This window comes from Sinocyclocheilus grahami, unplaced genomic scaffold, assembly GCF_001515645.1.
Source record: "Sinocyclocheilus grahami isolate Dianchi unplaced genomic scaffold, SAMN03320097.WGS_v1.1 scaffold224.1, whole genome shotgun sequence".
Taxonomy (NCBI): Eukaryota; Metazoa; Chordata; class Actinopteri; order Cypriniformes; family Cyprinidae; genus Sinocyclocheilus; species Sinocyclocheilus grahami.
In genome coordinates, this window is record NW_015505403.1 from 599,257 (window position 1) to 619,861 (window position 20,605).

At 42.0% G+C, this 20,605-nt stretch overlaps 1 protein-coding gene across 5 annotated transcripts in view; it reads right to left on the bottom strand.

The window, feature by feature from the left end:
- The window catches only part of LOC107596867 (CUGBP Elav-like family member 5), a 40,684-nt gene extending 20,935 nt beyond the window's left edge, over window positions 1–19,749 (bottom strand). For all 5 annotated transcript variants that reach the window (XM_016287721.1, XM_016287720.1, XM_016287717.1 and 2 more), the window contains exons 1-4: window positions 19,745–19,749; window positions 12,362–12,364; window positions 3,274–3,280; window positions 2,356–2,538 (exon numbers count right to left, since the gene is read on the bottom strand). In XM_016287721.1, the coding sequence (XP_016143207.1) occupies window positions 2,356–2,538; window positions 3,274–3,279 (189 nt within the window). In that variant the 5' untranslated portion in view covers window position 3,280; window positions 12,362–12,364; window positions 19,745–19,749. The remainder of the gene's footprint in view (window positions 1–2,355; window positions 2,539–3,273; window positions 3,281–12,361; window positions 12,365–19,744) is intronic.
- Between the last annotated feature and the right edge of the window lie 856 nt (window positions 19,750–20,605).

Consider the following 20,605-nt stretch of genomic DNA (forward strand, 5'->3'; position numbering starts at 1 on the left):
CTGGCTCTCGCCGGGTGACAGTTTGCTAATGCCCTTTAAAAGCCAGAGGGACAGGCTTTGGGCAGAGCATAGTGCGGTGAGTTGAAGACTTCCATATTGTAATTTCCCTCCATGAACGGCTCGGATAATGTCGCCTTTCATGGCTGCCACCAGATTGCCTCAGATAACGATGTGGCATTCAGTTCTGCTCTTTAGGAATTAAAACAGAAAATTGGAGGCCCAAGCATGTAATTATGTTGGGGAGAAGTGAGCAACATCAATTTGTTCTTGGAGGAGGTGGAGGGGAAAGAAGGAGGGGAAAAAAGAATAGAAAAACAAGGTCCTTTGGCTGACGGCAGAAAACGAGACTATTAAAAAAAACATCTCTTGTGTATCTCTGTTAATCTTATTCAAAGACAGTTCAGTCAAAAATTAATCTTTTACTCTCCTATTTGTCTTTTAAAAAATTACTTTATTTCTTGCTTAGAATATAAAAGGACAACTTTAGAGGAATGTCCAAGCTGCATGAAAGTGAATGGTGACCAAGATTTTCAGTGTTTAAACTGATTTTTTTTATTTACTCTCATAAAAGTAACATATAACTTCCAAAGACTTGGAATAAAGAGCAAGAGTTGTATGGTCCACTTTTATGTAAATTTTATGGCCATTTTTTTTTGTAGTCTTTAAAACCTGACAGTTATGGTCACTACGACCTACTAGGATGAGCTATGTAAAAAATATTTTGTCAAATTTGGATTTGAAACCACAAATGTGTGAGTAATATTGTTATTTACTCCCAATATAATCTACACAACCATTCAAAGGTTTGTAATAATTAAGAAGTTTCTGAGAGTCTCTTATGCTCACCAGGCTGCATTTATTTGATTAAAATACATTTAAACAGTAATATTTTGAAACGTTGTTACTATTCCAAAGTACTGTTGCCTATTGAAATATACTGATTTGGTGTGCAATAAATATTTATTATTATTATTATTAATGTTAAAAACTGTTTTTGCTACCTAATATTTTTGTGTAAAACTTGATACACCGTGAATCGCTATCTTTAAAACCAGATAAATTTAAGAAGCAAAAATCTTATTTGTAATGTAGGTCCCTTTTTTAAGATTATATATTTTTACTGGGAAAAAACACAAACATCGCAGTATGGGGACAATAAATCTCAGTAAGCAAGGACGTGACAGAGTTACCTTCTATCAGTGCCGATCCTAGACTTCTGGGGGCCCTACGCAAAATTGTCTCGGCGGGGGTTGTAGTATGAGTGGTTATGAATGAATGAAATGCATTTGTCTGTTTCACTCCGTCTCGAATCATGCTCACGTAAAGCGCTTGAGAAACAGTGTCTCTTCCGCGCCTCGGTACGCTTTTCAACACGTTTTTTTAGTCTCGAGCAAGACTGTACGACATTCACGTTACATGACTTGACTGATTTTTACGTAGAAAGTGTGACAGCGCACCTCATTAAAAGAAATGTTCATTCATGTTTTCATAACCGCTGGCCAAATTAAAAAACGAAACGGTTTAAAATAACAATATCCTTGATTATTTTACTCAAAAACAGCAAGCAAAAAAGATACCTAATAAAAAAATCACAAACTTCGCCACAAGCTGCATGCGATATCATAAAGCAGTTGGTTTCGGCATGTGTGGGTTGTGGCTCGGGCTGGAACAGTGAATTATAGAGACCGTGTCATTGCCACCGAGTGGCACACTGCACCATCTCTGACACGGGAGATAAAAGTCACTGACAACCTGTGGGAGCCACAGCAACCACCCTGCCTGCCTTCCCGCACGCCACTCTCTCAGACCATTTGCATTTCCTGCGGACGCTCCGCATCTCATGAATGCTAATGAGGGTGTATTTGCTCCCTCGTACTGGCCCGGCAGTTACTGTGGGATTGTCCGTACGCATATCTTCCGCTGGCCCACGCATGTCTGTGATATGAAAATGAGTGTGAATGATAAGCCCCCGGGGGCCAGGTCGACTCCAACAATTAATCCTGGCATTTACGAGAAAATTTCGGCTATGCCTATCAGTACATGAATATATGTATATCTATCTACTCCATATGGAGGAACTAACTAGAAACTAACTGTTTTATAGTATCTCTCCCCAAAACTGAACCGAGATGTCCCTCATGAATGAATATTAGGGACTGACTCAACCTCCCCCGTTCCGAAGCAACCGATGCGAGCTATAAATAACCAGGTGAAGATTTTCCTATGGAATATTCTGAGTCACTCTGGGAACGTGAGCGAGGACATGTGGGCATGCAGGGATGGGGAGGGTATGTGGGCGGCAGTGAGATCATCAAAACGTGCCCAAGTGCCCCAGAGGGGAGGAAGGGTACTCACTGCGTGTGCGTAGGTGCTGTAGGTGCTGTAGGTGCTGAAGGGCAGGGCGATAGCAGGGTTGAAGATGCCAAACTGGCCCACCATCTGCTGCATGCGGCGGATGGTGCGCTCCTTGTCCGTGTCGGCAAACTTGACCACCAGGCTGGACGACGCACCCTGAGGGAGGAGAGAATCGGAGCCAGTCTGAGGAGAGAGGGCAGGCTGCGTTTAACCTCCCGCTTTGCAAGCGAGACCGTCAACCACCACAGGAAACACAACTCAACATGTACATGATTTAAGATGTGGTCACATTAGTGATATTTCGGGGTGGGTGGGGGGGGGTGGGGGGGATTGTGGTAAATGTGACCACACCATTACAGTGACACTATATAATTCAATAAAATTTTAGAGCAAGTTAACATGTTAAGAAAAAGAATTGAATGGATTTAAAGAAATAGTTCACTGAAAAACGACAATTCTGTCATCATTTAAATCCTGGAATGTTAACTATAATGATAACTATAACTATAATGGCGTCCACGCAACTGACAAGAATGTTCTGTTCATTGTAAGCGTGCGCTGCTGTCATCTCAAAAGAAGGCTCTTTGAAGTCGGGTGGATTCTGATTGTCAATGATTTTATTATTCATCAGCTGGAAAGAATCGTTCTTAAAATGATTTGAACAATATAATTTCTTTGTGACATTATCGCTATAGTGTATTGCGTATTGTATAGTAGTATTGTGGTGTGGATATTGCTATTCTCATAGAATTAGATAGATGACTACTTTTAAAGAAAACTTTATAGTTATAGTCATCATATTTGGTGTAAACAGCCCTTTACTCATTGTCATGAACTTTCAAACCTGTATGACTCCATGGAACACAAATTAATATCCTATAAATAAGAACCATCCAAAAAGAACCTTGTCCATACAACTTGCATGCTATTTTTGAAGTTTTTTTTGAAGCCATATAATAGCTTTTTGTAAGGAATAGACCAAAAATTCATTATTCACTTAAAACTTACAAAAGAAAATTCATTATTACACTTGACACTCGCTATAACTCTACCAAGCATGTTGACAAGAGTAGAGATGCTTGAACAAGTCATTCCTCTGTGAATGATTCATTCGTTTGACTTGGATCTTTTCATGGAATGCAGTTCACAAAACCAGCCTTAATGATTAATTTATCAATTGGACTTATCCAATTCTTCTAAAAGTTAAATTCACTGATTCAGTGATCTCGTTGCAGCTCATTGGAGATTGTTTTCTATATATTTTCACCTAATAATGACTTTTGGACTGTCAAATCACATTATATCTATCATGTAACTTGGAATATGAGTCGTATGAATTAATTACCTTTATGATGCTTTTGTGGACTTTTTTAAGCTCCGGTCCCCATCCACTTTCATTATTTCCAAAAGAGCATTTTGGACACCCGTTAATTGTGCTCAACAGAAGAAAGTATGTCACTCAGGTTTGGAATACATTGGGAGTGAATAAAATGATGACGGAATTTTTATTTTGGGGTGAACTGCCCCTTTAAGAATGATCAAAACCTTAAGTTCTTATGTGAATCTACCATGACTTCTTCACTTCAACTTTGCACCAAACACAAAGTGGCTGGATGCATTTTAAAAATAACATTTCCGTTTTTCCCCAAGAAAAAACTAACAACAACAACAACAACATCATGATTCTGGATTACTGTCTAACAAACTCTCAACATCAAACCTCAGGCAAACAAACAAATACATCTACAAAACTGTTAGCGGCATCAGTAGATTGACATGTGCCTTGGCAGCTTGACCGTTACATAACAAAATCTATTTCAGATTTCATTACTTGATAGGTTATGATATCGCACCTGAAATATCAAACAGATCAGATGAAGAATGTGGGTGTGTTTTGAGATTGACAAGGCCACCAATGATCATGGTCTGACCTTGGATGTGTGGGTTTCTAAGTCTGGCTCACTCATTCTCTGAGTGGTAATGAAACGCAAGATCCGTGCTCACATTCATTATGAATCTCTCAATGATTTGATGCTACACTTGACCTTTATCAGCCTATAACATCCCCTGTTCCAGCACTATACCATCCGAATAAAATAAAAAATAAAAAACTACAAAATCGATTTTGGCAAATAGGCCGGAATATGACTGTGATCTGATGGTAGCGAAAAGTTGTGCATCAGCCAAGATAAGAGGCTAGCTGAAATTGATGTGAAAATGTCGATTAGCAGCCACAATATGGGGGAATATCAGGGGAGGCCACAAATGTATTTGTGGTTAGGTCCTCAAATGGTGGGTCGTGTCCCAAAAATGGGTTGCAGGTCTACATCAAGGCAGGGGAAAAAACAATGTTAACTGGCAACATAAAAAAAGCAACTAATCATATAATTGTCCATAATTTGGTCAGAACACAATGTGCTTTGTGCAGTGAATTATTTACTTCATAAGGCATTTATTCACTGAACATATACAAATAAACCCATTATAAGGGTTGATTATCAGGACATTTTTATTTAAAATTATTTATTTTTAATTAATGAATTAATGACTGAACAGTCAGTGTGGTTAAATTTTTTTAAAAATGCACATCTTTTTAAAGAAAAAAATTAACTTAATTGCAGAATGAAGTTGAAGGAAATTGGGTCAAAAGAAATCCCATGCCTCCCATGCAGTTTATTTATATATTATGATAGCATTTATAATTTTTATTTTATTTTATTTTTTTTACATTTTTAGTTTTAATTTTAATTTTAATTGTATTAACATTTCTAGTAAGTTTATTGTGCTTTCGTCATTTAGATTAATTGTTACACATATATGTATGTATATGTATATACTGTGTATATGTGTGTGTGTATATATATATATATACTGTTTATATACTGTGTGTATATATATACAGTATATATACATACATACTGTGTGTATTTACATAGCTGCATAACTTTCTACTGTATACTTTAAGTGTACTGATACATCATTTTCAAATACTTTTTGCTTTAAATCAAATGTTCTCGTTTAAATAAGAACTGATAAAAATCATTTTTATCAAAGAACTTTTCAAAAAGCATGTAGTGAATAGGAAAAAAAAATCCACTGGAAATCTGGAACCAAGGCTGCTGAAAAAAAAATGGGTGGTAACTGTTGTTCTCTGTCTTGTTGTCGGAATGCTTAGCAAGGGCCAAGTACAAAGCAATCAGTTTGCACATACAAACTCGACAACACTGGCTCTAGGCATACGGCACTCACGTAGGCGTTTGAAGGAGTTGCCAGAAAAGCGACGAAAAACAGTCACTGGGGAAGAGAAATTTACATTTACATTTAGTCATTTTGCAGACGCTTTTATCGAAAGCGACTTACAATTGGGGATGTAGATTGGATTTTCGATTTCACTCTTGTTTGAACCTTCATGCCCTTAGCCTTTCTAGAACTGTTTTATTGTATTGTTTCCTTAACTGCTTAGATAGGATATCATTATCAGGGACACTATCAATGCATTCAGTCACTGCTCATTAGTTGTGCTGCACGACTAAACAAAATGCAGGACTTTTGCAGGTCAAGAATTGTACCACAAAATGCCCAAGTGTAAGACAGCGCAAGGTTGCAATCTCAAATAAAGGCCTTATCTTGTATCCCTTCAGGTTTTTTATCACCAAAGTAGTTAAAATTATTTCTGGGTAAAACCTCAAGAGAGTTAGAGACATCTGTGGACTGGAATAAAAACATTTGGCGTTTAGAAAAGACTGGTGAGATATGTTAAAAGTTTGACGGTGGACCTGCAGCATCTTTTTTTCCACTGATTAAAGTGATAGTTCGGTCAAAAATGAGAAATGAGAATTTTGTTATCATTTCTCACCCTCATGTCATTCCAAACCTGTATGACATACTTTCTTCTGTGGAAGACAAATGAAGATGTTTTGCACAATGTCCAAGCTACTCTTTTCCATACAATGAAAGGGAATGGTTACAACAATTTTCTGTTATTTACAATGTAAATTTCAATCTATTCCTCACACAAACTTACTGTATGACTTCAAAAGATTTCACAAAAAAAGTGTAGTTTGCATAAGAGGACTAGGTGTTATGATTTCAATATTCATAAACACCGAGTCCTATTATGCAAACTACACCTTTTTTTTTTTAGTGAAGTCTTCTGAAAAAAAAAGAAAAGACTTTTACTTCAAGTTATTTAGACTATTTCTTTGATGTTTTTATAGGGTTTAATTGTACTTTTTGAAGCTCGACAGCCTTGGTCACCATCCTTTGGAAACCTGTTGCTACCACAAAGAATAAATCTCAGAACTGCAAGATATAAACTCAGAATTGCGAATCTGGATTCTGAAAGCGGAAAACGTCTCATATTGTGAGATATAAACTTGGAATTGCCAGCAAAAAAATCTTTTGAATCCTGAATTTACATTTTGCAATTCTGACTTTTTTTTTCTCAGAACTGCGTGAAACAAAGTCTGAATTATAAGATAAAAAGTCGCAATTACTTTTTAAAATGTTTTTAGTGGTGGCAAAAATGGACTTCCATACCATTCACTTTTACTGTATTAAGAGTTTTTGTGTTCCCTAGAACAAAGTAGGAGTAAATGATGACAGAACATTCATTTTGGGTGAACTATCCCTTTAACTTCTTGAACTCGTGGTATTAAGTTGTATGCAGACTGTAGGCCTGCACTGGCATTTTAATCTTAACCTCAAATGCGATTATCTGCAGCGCTCAGAGTATTTATTGAAAACCTAGAAGTTCTGCACACCACCTTGAGCTATTACGAAGGAGAACAAAATATTTACTGTGTGTTATGAAAGTTCTTGGACAAAGCCAATAAAAGAAGAAATTCAATGTTCCTTTAGTCCTAAGTTTGGAGCGTTCAGAATTTTCGGAATGTGTTGATGGTATTTGTCCAATCCTTTCTTGACTGTTTGTTTGCTTTAGCTCTGAGACATCCGGCGAAAATCAGGGCCGAGGGCTTGTTGGTCCAGAAAGATATAGGCTATGCGTTTGTAAGAGAAAGTGATAGAGAGCGAGAGGGAGGAAAAGAGAGAGAGAGAGAGTGGTGGTTGATCTGTGAAGTAAAACTCTCATTAAATTTTAAGCCGCCAAGCACCCGGAGGAATTCCCATAGGTCCAGGACCCAACGAAATGGATTCAGGAGAGAGCATAAAACTGTGGGAATAAAAAGTGCAGCTGTTCTACAGAGGAAAACGAGGCCCTGGAATCAAAGTGCGGGCTGCATTTTTACGAGAAGCTGTGACGCAGGGGGCACACTTGGTGCTTTCCCGATTCTTGAGGTTTCTGTGTGAACGTGGACCATAAAGGCACTAACTAAGACATATATCTGATGTAACTCTAACGCTACACATCTGTCTGTTAATGTCTATGCATTAACTGTGAATAAGATAACAGAAACAGATTATCTTGCACAAAGAGCAGCTGAGTCTGTTGCTGCTTCTTATAACTTAAAAAAAGTGTTTACCAATTTCAGTGGACTTTTTAATGTTCATATATATATATATACAGTGGGTACGGAAAGTATTCAGACCCCCTTAAATTTTTCACTCTTTGTTATATTGCAGCACAGCACCCCACATTGACAGAAAAACACAGAATTGTTGACATATTTGCAGATTTATTAAAAAAGAAAAACTGAAATATCACATGGTCCTAAGTATTCAGACCCTTTGCTCAGTATTTAGTAGAAGCACCCTTTTGATCTAATACAGCCATGAGTCTTTTTGGGAAAGATGCAACAAGTTTTTCACACCTGGATTTGGGGATCCTCTGCCATTCCTCCTTGCAGATCCTCTCCAGTTCGGTCAGGTTGGATGGTAAACGTTGGTGAACAGCAATTTTTAGGTCTCTCCAGAGATGCTCAATTGGGTTTAAGTCAGAGCTCTGGATATATATATATATATTTATTTATTTTTTATTTTATTTTTTTTTTTCACACGCAAATATAACTGTAATGTGAAATCTATATTATATTCCTATATTCAAGTATACCTGTCTGTACATCATCTTACATTTCATACAGTTGACAAATATGATGCAGGGCAACACTCTAAAATTCAAGATATTTCAATTCAATTCAAAATTAAAAAATGCTCCTGAATGAGTTTTTGTCTCATATTTATATCATATGATAAGCGATATCACACGAGCAGCGAGAACAATATCACATGAGTGCTGATTATATGTACGAATAACGACTGCAAATGTGATTTCATACACCAGTTCAGTAAATAAGAAATTCATATCGTTTTATATTTTAAACACAATATTGTCTGTTTTTGTCAACAAAAATATTACCTAAAGCCACAGCAGAACTGTTGCATGTCTCCGAGCAACACAGCAATGTTTAGTTTCTGAATGAATCCATGTTTGGAAACGAATCGAGTGAACCAATGATTCAAAGGCCCATTCATAAAGTGAGCCGTTTACTCAATTCCTGAATCAATCAGCCGTTTGAATGAATCGAATGAATGAAGAAAGGCATTAAGACATTTACCGCCACCTGCTGGCAGTTTTTGTGTGTTATTTAGAGTATTCTTTCATTTTAAAAAAGGGGGGGAAAACTTTAAAGGGATAGTTCACCCAAAATGTTTTATTATGTCATCATTTACTCAAACCTGAATGATTTACTTTCTTTTGTGGAACATAAAAGGAGGTATTTTGAAGACTGTTGGTAATAAAGCTGTTTTGGTTACCAATGATTTGCATTGCAAAAATTGTTTCTCAAATTATGTTCTTTTATGATCCATAGTTTATGTTGGGCCGTTGTAGCTTAAATGGTTATGTGTAATACATTTTATGCTGAATCAAATAAAATATTTCTTTCTAAAGCTACTGTTTGTAATGTTTACTTAATACTTTCTCATTAACACAAAAATAGCTTAAAGATAAAACGATTAAAGATTAAAGATTTAATAAAGATTAAATAATCTTTAAGGGGAATTTTCATAGCCAAATTTAACTTGCGATTATTTAGATTAAAAAATATATCGACACATCATGTAATTAATTCGATTACATTTTTTTATCTATTGACAGCCCTAATATTTACATATTCATATTTATAACTACATATGTGTCAGGATCATGGACCTGTTTTGCCCGTTTCTCTTTCAGTGTTCGCGATTATTTAGATTAAAAAATATATCGACACATCATGTAATTAATTCGATTAAATTTTTTTTATCTATTGACAGCCCTAATATTTACATATTCATATTTATAACTACATATGTGTCAGGATCATGGACCTGTTTTGCCCGTTTCTCTTTCAGTGTTCCCTTTTTTGGTCATGTTCCTCGTTGTCTCATTATTAGTTGATTCCCCGCACCTGTCTGTCCCTCGTTAAGTTTAGTATAAATGTATAGTCTGCCTCATGTTTCCTTGTCGGGTCTTGAATGTCTTCCTTGTGCTCTGTGTCTCCCTGTTGGATTATTAAAGACTCTCGTTTTGTAAAATCTCCACGTCTCCTCGTTCCTCCCGTAAGCAAAGCGTGACAGTAGACCTGACCGAAACAGTTACCTCTGTGTGTCTACCCTCCGTTTTTATTTCAGTTTTTTTCCCTCAGTGTTTTGTTTCCTTTGTGTTTTCCATGGATCCCCTCTCCTGTCCGGAGTACCTCCTCCTCCTGCTGGAGCAGGGGGAGAGATGGCTCGAGGGCCATACTAGACTGTTCCTGGTCCTCGCTGCTCTAACTAGCTACCCGGACGACGCGCTCTGTGCATTCTACAACGCCAATTTAAACATCTTGTGCACAGCGCTGTCGTCCGAAGATGGTCCTCGAGCGAATTTCACCACCTTTGTGGAGTGGACACTTGAGCGAGGATACACAGGTGTATGATGCGCGGAGTGCATGCCCGAGCCCACCACTGACGGAGAGCCGGAGCCTGCCGCAACTGACGAGCCATCGCCGCATGGAGCGACAGTGTTGAGGATCGCTGCGGAGCCGTAGCTGCAAATGACATCAGTCAAGGTGTGTGAGCCGGCAACAACGCCCGCCACGAGGGAGAAAGCCACGGACGGTGTGAGCGCGGAGAGGAGATCCGCCCCCTGGACCGCAGCTGAGGATGAGCTATGTATGGCGCGGTGACTGTGCCACACCAAAGAGGAGAGGGCTATCATTCCAAAGTTCTGGCCTGAAAGCCCGGAGCCACACAAATGCCCGCCCTCCCACATTCGATTACATTTTTTTATCTATTGACAGCCCTAATATTTACATATTCATATTTATAACTACATATGTGTCAGGATCATGGACCTGTTTTGCCCGTTTCTCTTTCAGTGTTCCCTTTTTTGGTCATGTTCCTCGTTGTCTCATTATTAGTTGATTCCCCGCACCTGTCTGTCCCTCGTTAAGTTTAGTATAAATGTATAGTCTGCCTCATGTTTCCTTGTTGGGTCTTGAATGTCTTCCTTGTGCTCTGTGTCTCCCTGTTGGATTATTAAAGACTCTCGTTTTGTAAAATCTCCACGTCTCCTCGTTCCTCCCGTAAGCAAAGCGTGACAGTAGACCTGACCGAAACAGTTACCTCTGTGTGTCTACCCTCCGTTTTTATTTCAGTTTTTTTCCCTCAGTGTTTTGTTTCCTTTGTGTTTTCCATGGATCCCCTCTCCTGTCCGGAGTACCTCCTCCTCCTGCTGGAGCAGGGGGAGAGATGGCTCGAGGGCCATACTAGACTGTTCCTGGTCCTCGCTGCTCTAACTAGCTACCCGGACGACGCGCTCTGTGCATTCTACAACGCCAATTTAAACATCTTGTGCACAGCGCTGTCGTCCGAAGATGGTCCTCGAGCGAATTTCACCACCTTTGTGGAGTGGAAACTGGCGAGACACGGATCCTCGATCACCGTCTGTCCCAAGGGGGCTCTCGCCAGTGCCACTCCAGACCCAGTGCCCAGCCCACCATCTCCCCGCTGCACGGAGTGCATGCCTGAGCCCACTGCTGACGAAGAGCCAGAGCCTGCTGTGACCGACGAACCATCGCTGCACGGAGCGACAGAACTGAGGATTGCCGCGGAGCCAGAGCTGCTGATGACATCACTCACGGTGTGTGAGCCGGAAACAACGCCCGCCACGAGGGAGAAAGCCGCGAACGGTGTGAGCGTGGAGAGGAGCTCCGCCCCCCTGCACAGGGGCTGAGGGTGAACTGTGTATGGCGCGGTGACTGTGCCACACCAAAGAGGAGAGGGCTCCCGTTCCTAAGTTCTGGTCTGACGGAGTGCATGCCTGTGCCCACCACTGACGGAGAGCTGGAGCCTTCCGCGACCGACAAGTCATTGCCACACGGAATGACAGAGCTGAGGATCGCCGCGGAGCCAGAGCAGCTGATGACGTCAGTCAAGGTTTGTGAGCCGGCAACAATGCCCGCCACAAGGGAGAAAGCTGTGGATGGTGTGAGCGCGGAGAAGAGCTCCGCCCCCTGCACCGCGGCCAAGGGTGAGCTGTGTATGGCGTGGCGACTGTGCCACACCGATGAAGAGAGTGCTACCATTCCTGAGTTCTGGCCTGAAAGCCCGGAGGCTCACAAATGCTTCCCATGTGTTTGATTGCTCATTAGTTCCAGCTGTGTCTCGTTATCCCCTCGTCAAGTCCTGTGTATTTATAGTGAGTCCTGTTCTGAGTTTCTTTGTCTGGTATTGAATGTTCGTCTTTCCCTGCTACGTGTGTGTTCCTGGTTCCATTGATGTTGATTAAAGTCTGTTTGTTGGAATTCTACTTCACGTCTCCTCGTTCCTCGCTCCGTGCTCCTCACAGTAGTGCATCGTGACAGAATACCAGACCGAAAACAGTAACCTCCGTGTCTTCCCTCCATTTTTGTTTCCGCTTTTACCCAGTGTTTTTTGTTTCCATTGTGCCTATGGATCCCCTCGCCCGCCCTGAATACTTCCTCCTCCTACTGGAGCAGGGGGGAAATTTGCTTGAGGGCCACACCAGACTGTTCCTGGTCCTCACCAACCTCTCCAGCTACCCGGACGACGCACTCTGTACGTTCTATGATGCCAGTCTAAACCCGGCATTCAGAGCGCTGTCATCCGAGGAAGGCCCTTGAGCGAGTTTCGCCGCCTTTGTGGAGTGGACACTGGCGAGACACGGATCCCCGTTCACCGTCACTCCGGACCCATTGCCCAGCCCACCATCTCCCCGCTGTGCGGAGTGCATGCTCGAGCCCACCGCTGACGGAGAGCCCGAGCTCACCGCGGCCGACGAGCCATTGCCGCATGGAGCGACAGAGAAACGGATCGCCACGAAGCTGGAGCTGCAAGTGACGTCAGTCAAGGTGCGAGAGCCGGCAACAGAGTCTGCCACAAGGGAGAATGCCGCGGACGGTGAGAGCGCGGAGTGGAGCTCCGCCGACTGCACCACGGCTCAGGGTGAGCTGATTATACAGCTGGGACTGCTGGACTTCGTGGGGGATCTTATAGACTGGGAAACAGAGCTGGAAGCCGACTTGCCCCTTCTCCTCTCTCCTTCGTCCCCGCTGGTCCCGTCCAGCCCTGAGTGGGCTCCCGTTTCTCAGTCCAGCCCAGAGAGGGTTCCAGTCCCCGAGCTTAGCCCAGAGAGGGCTCCAGTCCCCTCGTTTACCCCAGAGAAAGTTCCTGTTCCTATGTCTAGCCCAGAGAATGTTCCTGTTCCCACGTCCAGCCCTGAGAGGGCTCCTGGTCCCAAGTTAAGCCCGGAGTCTCACAAATGCCCGCCCACCTACACTCTCCTGCCTCCTCCTCCGCTGTTGTCTGGCAGCCCCTCTGCTCACCCTCAGCCCACCTTCTATGCGGTGCGAGCTCCACGGTACTGCCATCCTCCAGCGTCGCCCGTGGTCGGAGTATCCCTTGACTCTGCCTCCAGCCTCTGGGCTCCGGACTCCGCCTTAACCCGTTGGCTCCACCATGGCTCCTAGCTCCATCCTCTCCGCCGTGGCCCGGCAGTCCACCAGCTCCGCCGGGCTCCCTTGTCCCTTGGTCTGTCGTCGACCATCCGCCGCCTCGGGACTGCACTCCTCTGGCTGCGCCTCGTCCCTCTGTCCTTCGCTGCCTCCCTGGTCTCTGTCTGCTGGCCCCCTCCCGGGTGTCCGTCCTCCTCCCGAGCCGCCTCCTTGGTTCCCACCCGTTCCCCCCCTCTGTTGTTCTACATCGTGAGGACGCGCCTTCCGGGAGGGGGGCGATATGTCAGGATTATTGACCTGTTTTGCCCCTGTTTCTGTTTCAGTGTTCCCTTATTCGGTCATGTTCCTGTTCTCGTTGTCTCATCATTATTAGTGGATTCCCCACACCTATCTGTCCCTCATTAAGTTTAGTATAAATGTGTAGTCTGCCTCATGTTTCCTTGTCGGGTCTTGAACGTCTTCCTTGTGCTCTGTGTCTCCCTGTTGGATTATTAAAGACTCTCGTTTTGTGAAATCTCCATGTCTCCTCATTCCTCCCACAAGCAAAGCGTGACAATATGCAAATGTACATGCATAAAATAAAAATTTATTATTTACTTAGAATTTGTATCATTATAGCTATAAATCTGAATATATAAATGTAAATAAGAATATGCAGTTATTAATTTGAATATTTAAAATATAAATATGTATATACAGTAACCAATCTAAATATATATTCTAAAAATATACTAGTAAACTATAAAATATATAGTTCTTAATCCAAATATATAATAATAAATCTTGTAATATATTCAGATATATTCTAAGGGCCAGTTTTACGAACAACTTGCACCAGTGCAAACAGTCTTTTAGTGTTATAATAGTCCGTCAGGATTAACTAAAGACACGCAGTGACGAATTAGCACTGAAGGCGTGGACACAGTTATTTTTGTGCCTGACCTTATTTAAAATGCATTTGTAGGAGTTTCCCTTTATCCTCCTCCCGAGCCGCCTCCTTAGTTCCCACCCGTTCCCCCCCTCTGTTGTTCTACATCGCGAGGACGCGCCTTCCGGGAGGGGGGCGATATGTCAGGATTATTGACCTGTTTTGCCCCTGTTTCTGTTTCAGTGTTCCCTTATTCGGTCATGTTCCTGTTCTCGTTGTCTCATCATTATTAGTGGATTCCCCACACCTATCTGTCCCTCATTAAGTTTAGTATAAATGTGTAGTCTGCCTCATGTTTCCTTGTCGGGTCTTGAACGTCTTCCTTGTGCTCTGTGTCTCCCTGTTGGATTATTAAAGACTCTCGTTTTGTGAAATCTCCATGTCTCCTCATTCCTCCCACAAGCAAAGCGTGACAATATGCAAATGTTCATGCATAAAATAAAAATTTATTATTTACTTAGAATTTGTATCATTATAGCTATAAATCTGAATATATAAATGTAAATAAGAATATGCAGTTATTAATTTGAATATTTAAAATATAAATATGTATATACAGTAACCAATCTAAATATATATTCTAAAAATATACTGTCGCCCGTGGTCGGAGTATCCCTTGACTCCGCCTCCAGCCTCTGGGCTCCGGACTCCGCCTTAACCCGTTGGCTCCACCATGGCTCCTAGCTCCATCCTCTCCGCCGTGGCCCGGCAGTCCACTAGCTCCGCCGGGCTTCCTCTTTCCTCCGGCTCCGCCTTGGTCTGGCATCGACCATCCTGCGCCTCGGGACTCCACTCCTCCTGCTTCACCTCGTCCCTTCGTCCCTCCGGCTCTGTCAGGCTCCTTCATCCCCTCAGCTCTTCCTCAGTCCTCTGTCGCTGATTCCACTGGATCCACGATTGTCCCTGGATCCACGCCTTTGCGTCGGTCGTCGGTGCCATCTGCTCCACCTCGAACCTCCAGATCCTCCCCATTGCCCTGGCTCATCGGGTCTCTGTCTCGGGCTCCTCCACCACCTGCTCTGCCGCCGTTGGTTCTCCTCCATGGCTCCTCCCTCTGTCGTCTCCACTGTGGGCCGCCGTTATGGCTGTGGCCTGGGTCCTGCTCCGGGCCCCTCCTGTCTCCTCCCTGGCTCCACCCTCCTTCGCTGCCTCCCTGGTCTCTGTCTGCTGGCCCCCTCCCGGGTGTCCATCCTCCTCCCGAGCCGCCTCCTTAGTTCCCACCCGTTCCCCCCCTCTGTTGTTCTACATCGCGAGGACGCGCCTTCCGGGAGGGGGGCGATATGTCAGGATTATTGACCTGTTTTGCCCCTGTTTCTGTTTCAGTGTTCCCTTATTCGGTCATGTTCCTGTTCTCGTTGTCTCATCATTATTAGTGGATTCCCCACACCTATCTGTCCCTCATTAAGTTTAGTATAAATGTGTAGTCTGCCTCATGTTTCCTTGTCGGGTCTTGAACGTCTTCCTTGTGCTCTGTGTCTCCCTGTTGGATTATTAAAGACTCTCGTTTTGTGAAATCTCCATGTCTCCTCATTCCTCCCACAAGCAAAGCGTGACAATATGCAAATGTTCATGCATAAAATATGCTTCACCTCGTCCCTTCGTCCCTCCGGCTCTGTCAGGCTCCTTCATCCCCTCAGCTCTTCCTCAGTCCTCTGTCGCTGATTCCACTGGATCCACGATTGTCCCTGGATCCACGCCTTTGCGTCGGTCGTCGGTGCCATCTGCTCCACCTCGAACCTCCAGATCCTCCCCATTGCCCTGGCTCATCGGGTCTCTGTCTCGGGCTCCTCCACCACCTGCTCTGCCGCCGTTGGTTCTCCTCCATGGCTCCTCCCTCTGTCGTCTCCACTGTGGGCCGCCGTTATGGCTGTGGCCTGGGTCCTGCTCCGGGCCCCTCCTGTCTCCTCCCTGGCTCCACCCTCCTTCGCTGCCTCCCTGGTCTCTGTCTGCTGGCCCCCTCCCGGGTGTCCATCCTCCTCCCGAGCCGCCTCCTTAGTTCCCACCCGTTCCCCCCCTCTGTTGTTCTACATCGCGAGGACGCGCCTTCCGGGAGGGGGGCGATATGTCAGGATTATTGACCTGTTTTGCCCCTGTTTCTGTTTCAGTGTTCCCTTATTCGGTCATGTTCCTGTTCTCGTTGTCTCATCATTATTAGTGGATTCCCCACACCTATCTGTCCCTCATTAAGTTTAGTATAAATGTGTAGTCTGCCTCATGTTTCCTTGTCGGGTCTTGAACGTCTTCCTTGTGCTCTGTGTCTCCCTGTTGGATTATTAAAGACTCTCGTTTTGTGAAATCTCCATGTCTCCTCATTCCTCCCACAAGCAAAGCGTGACAATATGCAAATGTTCATGCATAAAATAAAAATTTATTATTTACTTAGAATTTGTATCATTATAGCTATAAATCTGAATATATAAATGTAAATAAGAATATGCAGTTATTAATTTGAATATTTAAAATATAAATATGTATATACAGTAACCAATCTAAATATATATTCTAAAAATATACTAGTAAACTATAAAATATATAGTTCTTAATCCAAATATATAATAATAAATCTTGTAATATATTCAGATATATTCTAAGGGCCAGTTTTACGAACAACTTGCACCAGTGCAAACAGTCTTTTAGTGCTATAATAGTCCGTCAGGATTAACTAAAGACACGCAGTGACGAATTAGCACTGAAGGCGTGGACACAGTTATTTTTGTGCCTGACCTTATTTAAAATGCATTTGTAGGAGTTTCCCTTTCAGACGCAAAATTTATGGGAGGAGAGTATTAAAATGAATCACGCAACGTGTTTTACTAACATTTGCACTCGTCAAATGACTGGTATTTGTGCCATTATTTAATGCCCCCAAAAAAGTATGTCTTAAACTATTTTACACTTGAAATGGCTGTGATTGTTGTTGCTAGGAGGAGGCACCGCAGAGAACAGAGAGCGCGTGGTAGATGGGAGAGGATTTTTTACACACGTATTCATTTATTTGGAATGCCAGAAGAACACATTATCCGAATCCGAACATATCCTTACACTAATTTGCACTGTGCATGGTAGATTGCATTGGTCATTATGGAAATGAGATGTTGCGTCTGTTTTCTTTAATTTGCGCATTGTCAGTAAATCACCCGCAGAAATTTCAATGCCCATCGGTGCTGTTTTGGACTTGTGCTCTATCGCGCTAATTTGCCCTGTTTAGTAAAACTGGTCCTACTGATTGTTAAATAAGTATATACATAGTGTATATATTCCAAAAATAACTATATTCAAGTAGCTAATATTTCAAATAAGACAGCTTTATTTGAAAATAAATCGATATTATGTAGAAGAGTTATAAAAATGCATGTAACCCACTAACATCATGATTGAGCTCAGGCCGTGCGAAGCCAAACATTACGGTCTGACCACGGCTGCAATTTTGGGCCAGTATTTCTCCCGTAGTTGTAGCTCAGATATCCACACAGTCATGAGGAAATGAAAATCCAGCTGAACGCATTGCCATTCAACCATAGACAGTGGCAATTTTTCGGCAGCACAAACTCTCCTAACCAAGGAGATTGTAATATCAGATAGCAGCGGCAGTTTCATTTTCCTGTATTTGTTGAAATACGCTCAATCCCTGGCGTATACACTCGGGTGGAAATGAGACCGAAGCAGAGGGGCTTAAGTTCCTTGAACCCTCCCAGCCTTCGCTGGCCGTAATTTCGTCCCTGGTCTTCCGTCATACAAGGCCTTCCTGAATTCTGGCAATTTGCTTTACCGCACGGCGGTGTAAATTTTTAATTGCCCCACATCCGAAGCAAGGTGGCAGCCATGCATGGAATAAAGCACATGTCAAAACCCTTCCTCAAACCTGCACGATCTGACTTGTAGCGAATCAGCTCATGGGGAAATATGAATAATTAATCATAACTAGTTATAATTAAGTATAAATATTTAGATCCGCTGTAGATATTTACTTGACCTCTCAGGGTCAACTGTCTGTCAATTCTAAGAACGTTAATTTCCTGGTTAAGGGAAATAACTTTCTTACTGTACAACTCTACACAGAGTCTGTAGCATAAATCTGCATGATTAGGGACACCAGTTATGAGCAAACAATGAACAACATCAAGTGTGATACAAGTAAGACTTTATTAACTACATAAACACTTAAACTAGTCCAACATACTACATAAACACTTAAACTAGTCTTACATACACATACACACGCACACACACACACACACACACACACATACAGTTGGTATAGGAAAGGGTTAAAGCTTAAGCAGTAAAGAGCAGAGAAATAAAAATATGAAGTTATGGAACCATTTGATATTCAGCAGATCTACAGCCTGAAGGAAACATCAGATTCTTAGTTCAAACACACCTTTGTAAAAAGGTGCAAATGATACCTAATGTATCAATTAATAAGACTAAGTTTGATACTTGCACATCTTGTCTGTCTGACAGAGATTCCTGATGCAATCTGAAGGCTCAAGTTGATGTTTGCTGAAGTTGGTTGATGGAAAAGAACCAGTTTGAGCAAGATTATCTTGGTGAATGGAAAGTCAAGGCCCGAGGCCTGCCACAAAACTTAGGGTGTCCTGGAGCGTTGTAGCTCACATTTTCATCTTCTCAGAATTCAACCATACCGCAGACTCCGGGGCGGGTCACTGATGTGAGGCCTTTAGGGTCTGAGAAGATTCGCGCCTCTCAAGATGGGCTTGTCCAATGAGAAAGGCTGAAGTCCCAAGCTGGAATTTGGAAATACTGGGGAGTTTTATGACCCTTTGTGTGAAAGCATGGTAATTTGCATATGGAACTTGAATCGAAATTACTAATGATTCTAAGAACACTAATATATTGCCTATGTACCAACATAAAATATACACTCTCGTTTAGATCATCAGAAGACGAATTTGTAGATACTAAACATGGTAAGATTACATATAGGTAAGATGACAGAAACGAGTGGTTCCATCACAAGTCAGCATAAACAGTATACAATATAACGACAACATACACAATGACCTGAAGGATATGTGTGTTCATTCAAAGAAAGGTTTTCCTATTAATTAATTAGTAGAAAAGTCAATTTCTACTGTGCATTGTGTCTCTTCCTATGGAAAAGGTACTGATTTTCGCTACTCACATTCCTTTGGGGCCATAAAACCAGTGATATCAGCATTAGTTGCCATGGGGACCAGGGGGGGAGATGTGTCGCAGACATCCTGGCACCCAGTTTATTGGGTGAGGGGTCTGTGATGATTTGTTAATCTAATGAATAACTGATTTGTTAAATCAAATGAAAAATTGTGTTTTTGATTGGTCCAGACGCTACAGACTTGATGTGTGTATGTATATTCTCTTCATATTTATGCATCTTACAGTGAGGAAACATGCAAACACATTCAGCACGAGCTTCTGGAGCTGGAAAATTAGATCAGAGTATGTAGCTGTGACCTTATGGCTGTGCCAGCAAGAGAAATGGACAGAAAAGAGGGGCAAACATAGAAAGGAGGCAGCGTGTGCATACGTGCATGCATGTGTGTGCATGAAGATAATGCACTGACTGCCATGAGCCGGGGGGATTTGAGCCGAATATAAGATTGGACCGACTATAAGCGTCAAGTAGTTCTGCAATAAGGCGAGTTTCTTATTGCCCACGAGCACATCATTAGCAGACTGATTTATGCATACATATTTAAAATGAATTAGCACTTGTTTCTTCACTGGACTCCTTACTGTAATAACTATAAGCTGCATTTGGTTCTTTGAGGGCGATCTGTGGTTGTGAGAGGCTTGTTGGTGTATTGTGCAACCCAATAAAGAAGCAAATGATAATCTTTTGCACGTTTGTGAGTTTGGTCTTAATCCGCCACAATTTGCGAAAAGCAATTACACATTTTGTCAGTGTTTTTGGTTTCTATTTCTATACACTGAAATCTCACTTGTCCAAATCATTTCAAATGGCTGTAAATAAAATATCAATTACATTTAGCTGTAATTTAGCTTTCAATAATAATAAAACAATTTTTTTTTTTATTACATTTTGTTGTTCTGTAACACTAAAACATCAAGCGATGTTATTTTTTTCTATGTTATTCAAGTTTTTGATTTCTATTTGTTGCATCACGCACCGATTTCCCACCCACACTATAATCCCATTTGTCGAAAATACAATTTGATTTATATTTGACAATTTGAGTGTTTATTAAACATCAAATAAATTCTGATTGGATGGGATTTTATTTCACGCAGTATTTCACTTTCATTGGGTACAAAAAAAAGTAAAATTAGCTTTTTTTAACTCTTCCTAACTAGGCAGAACAGAAAGTGACAAGATTAAAGCTATTTTTTTTCCATTTTAATTCAAGTTTTGTTGTTTTATGCTGTGCAGCCTCGTCCACAATAAAAACTCATTGCCATA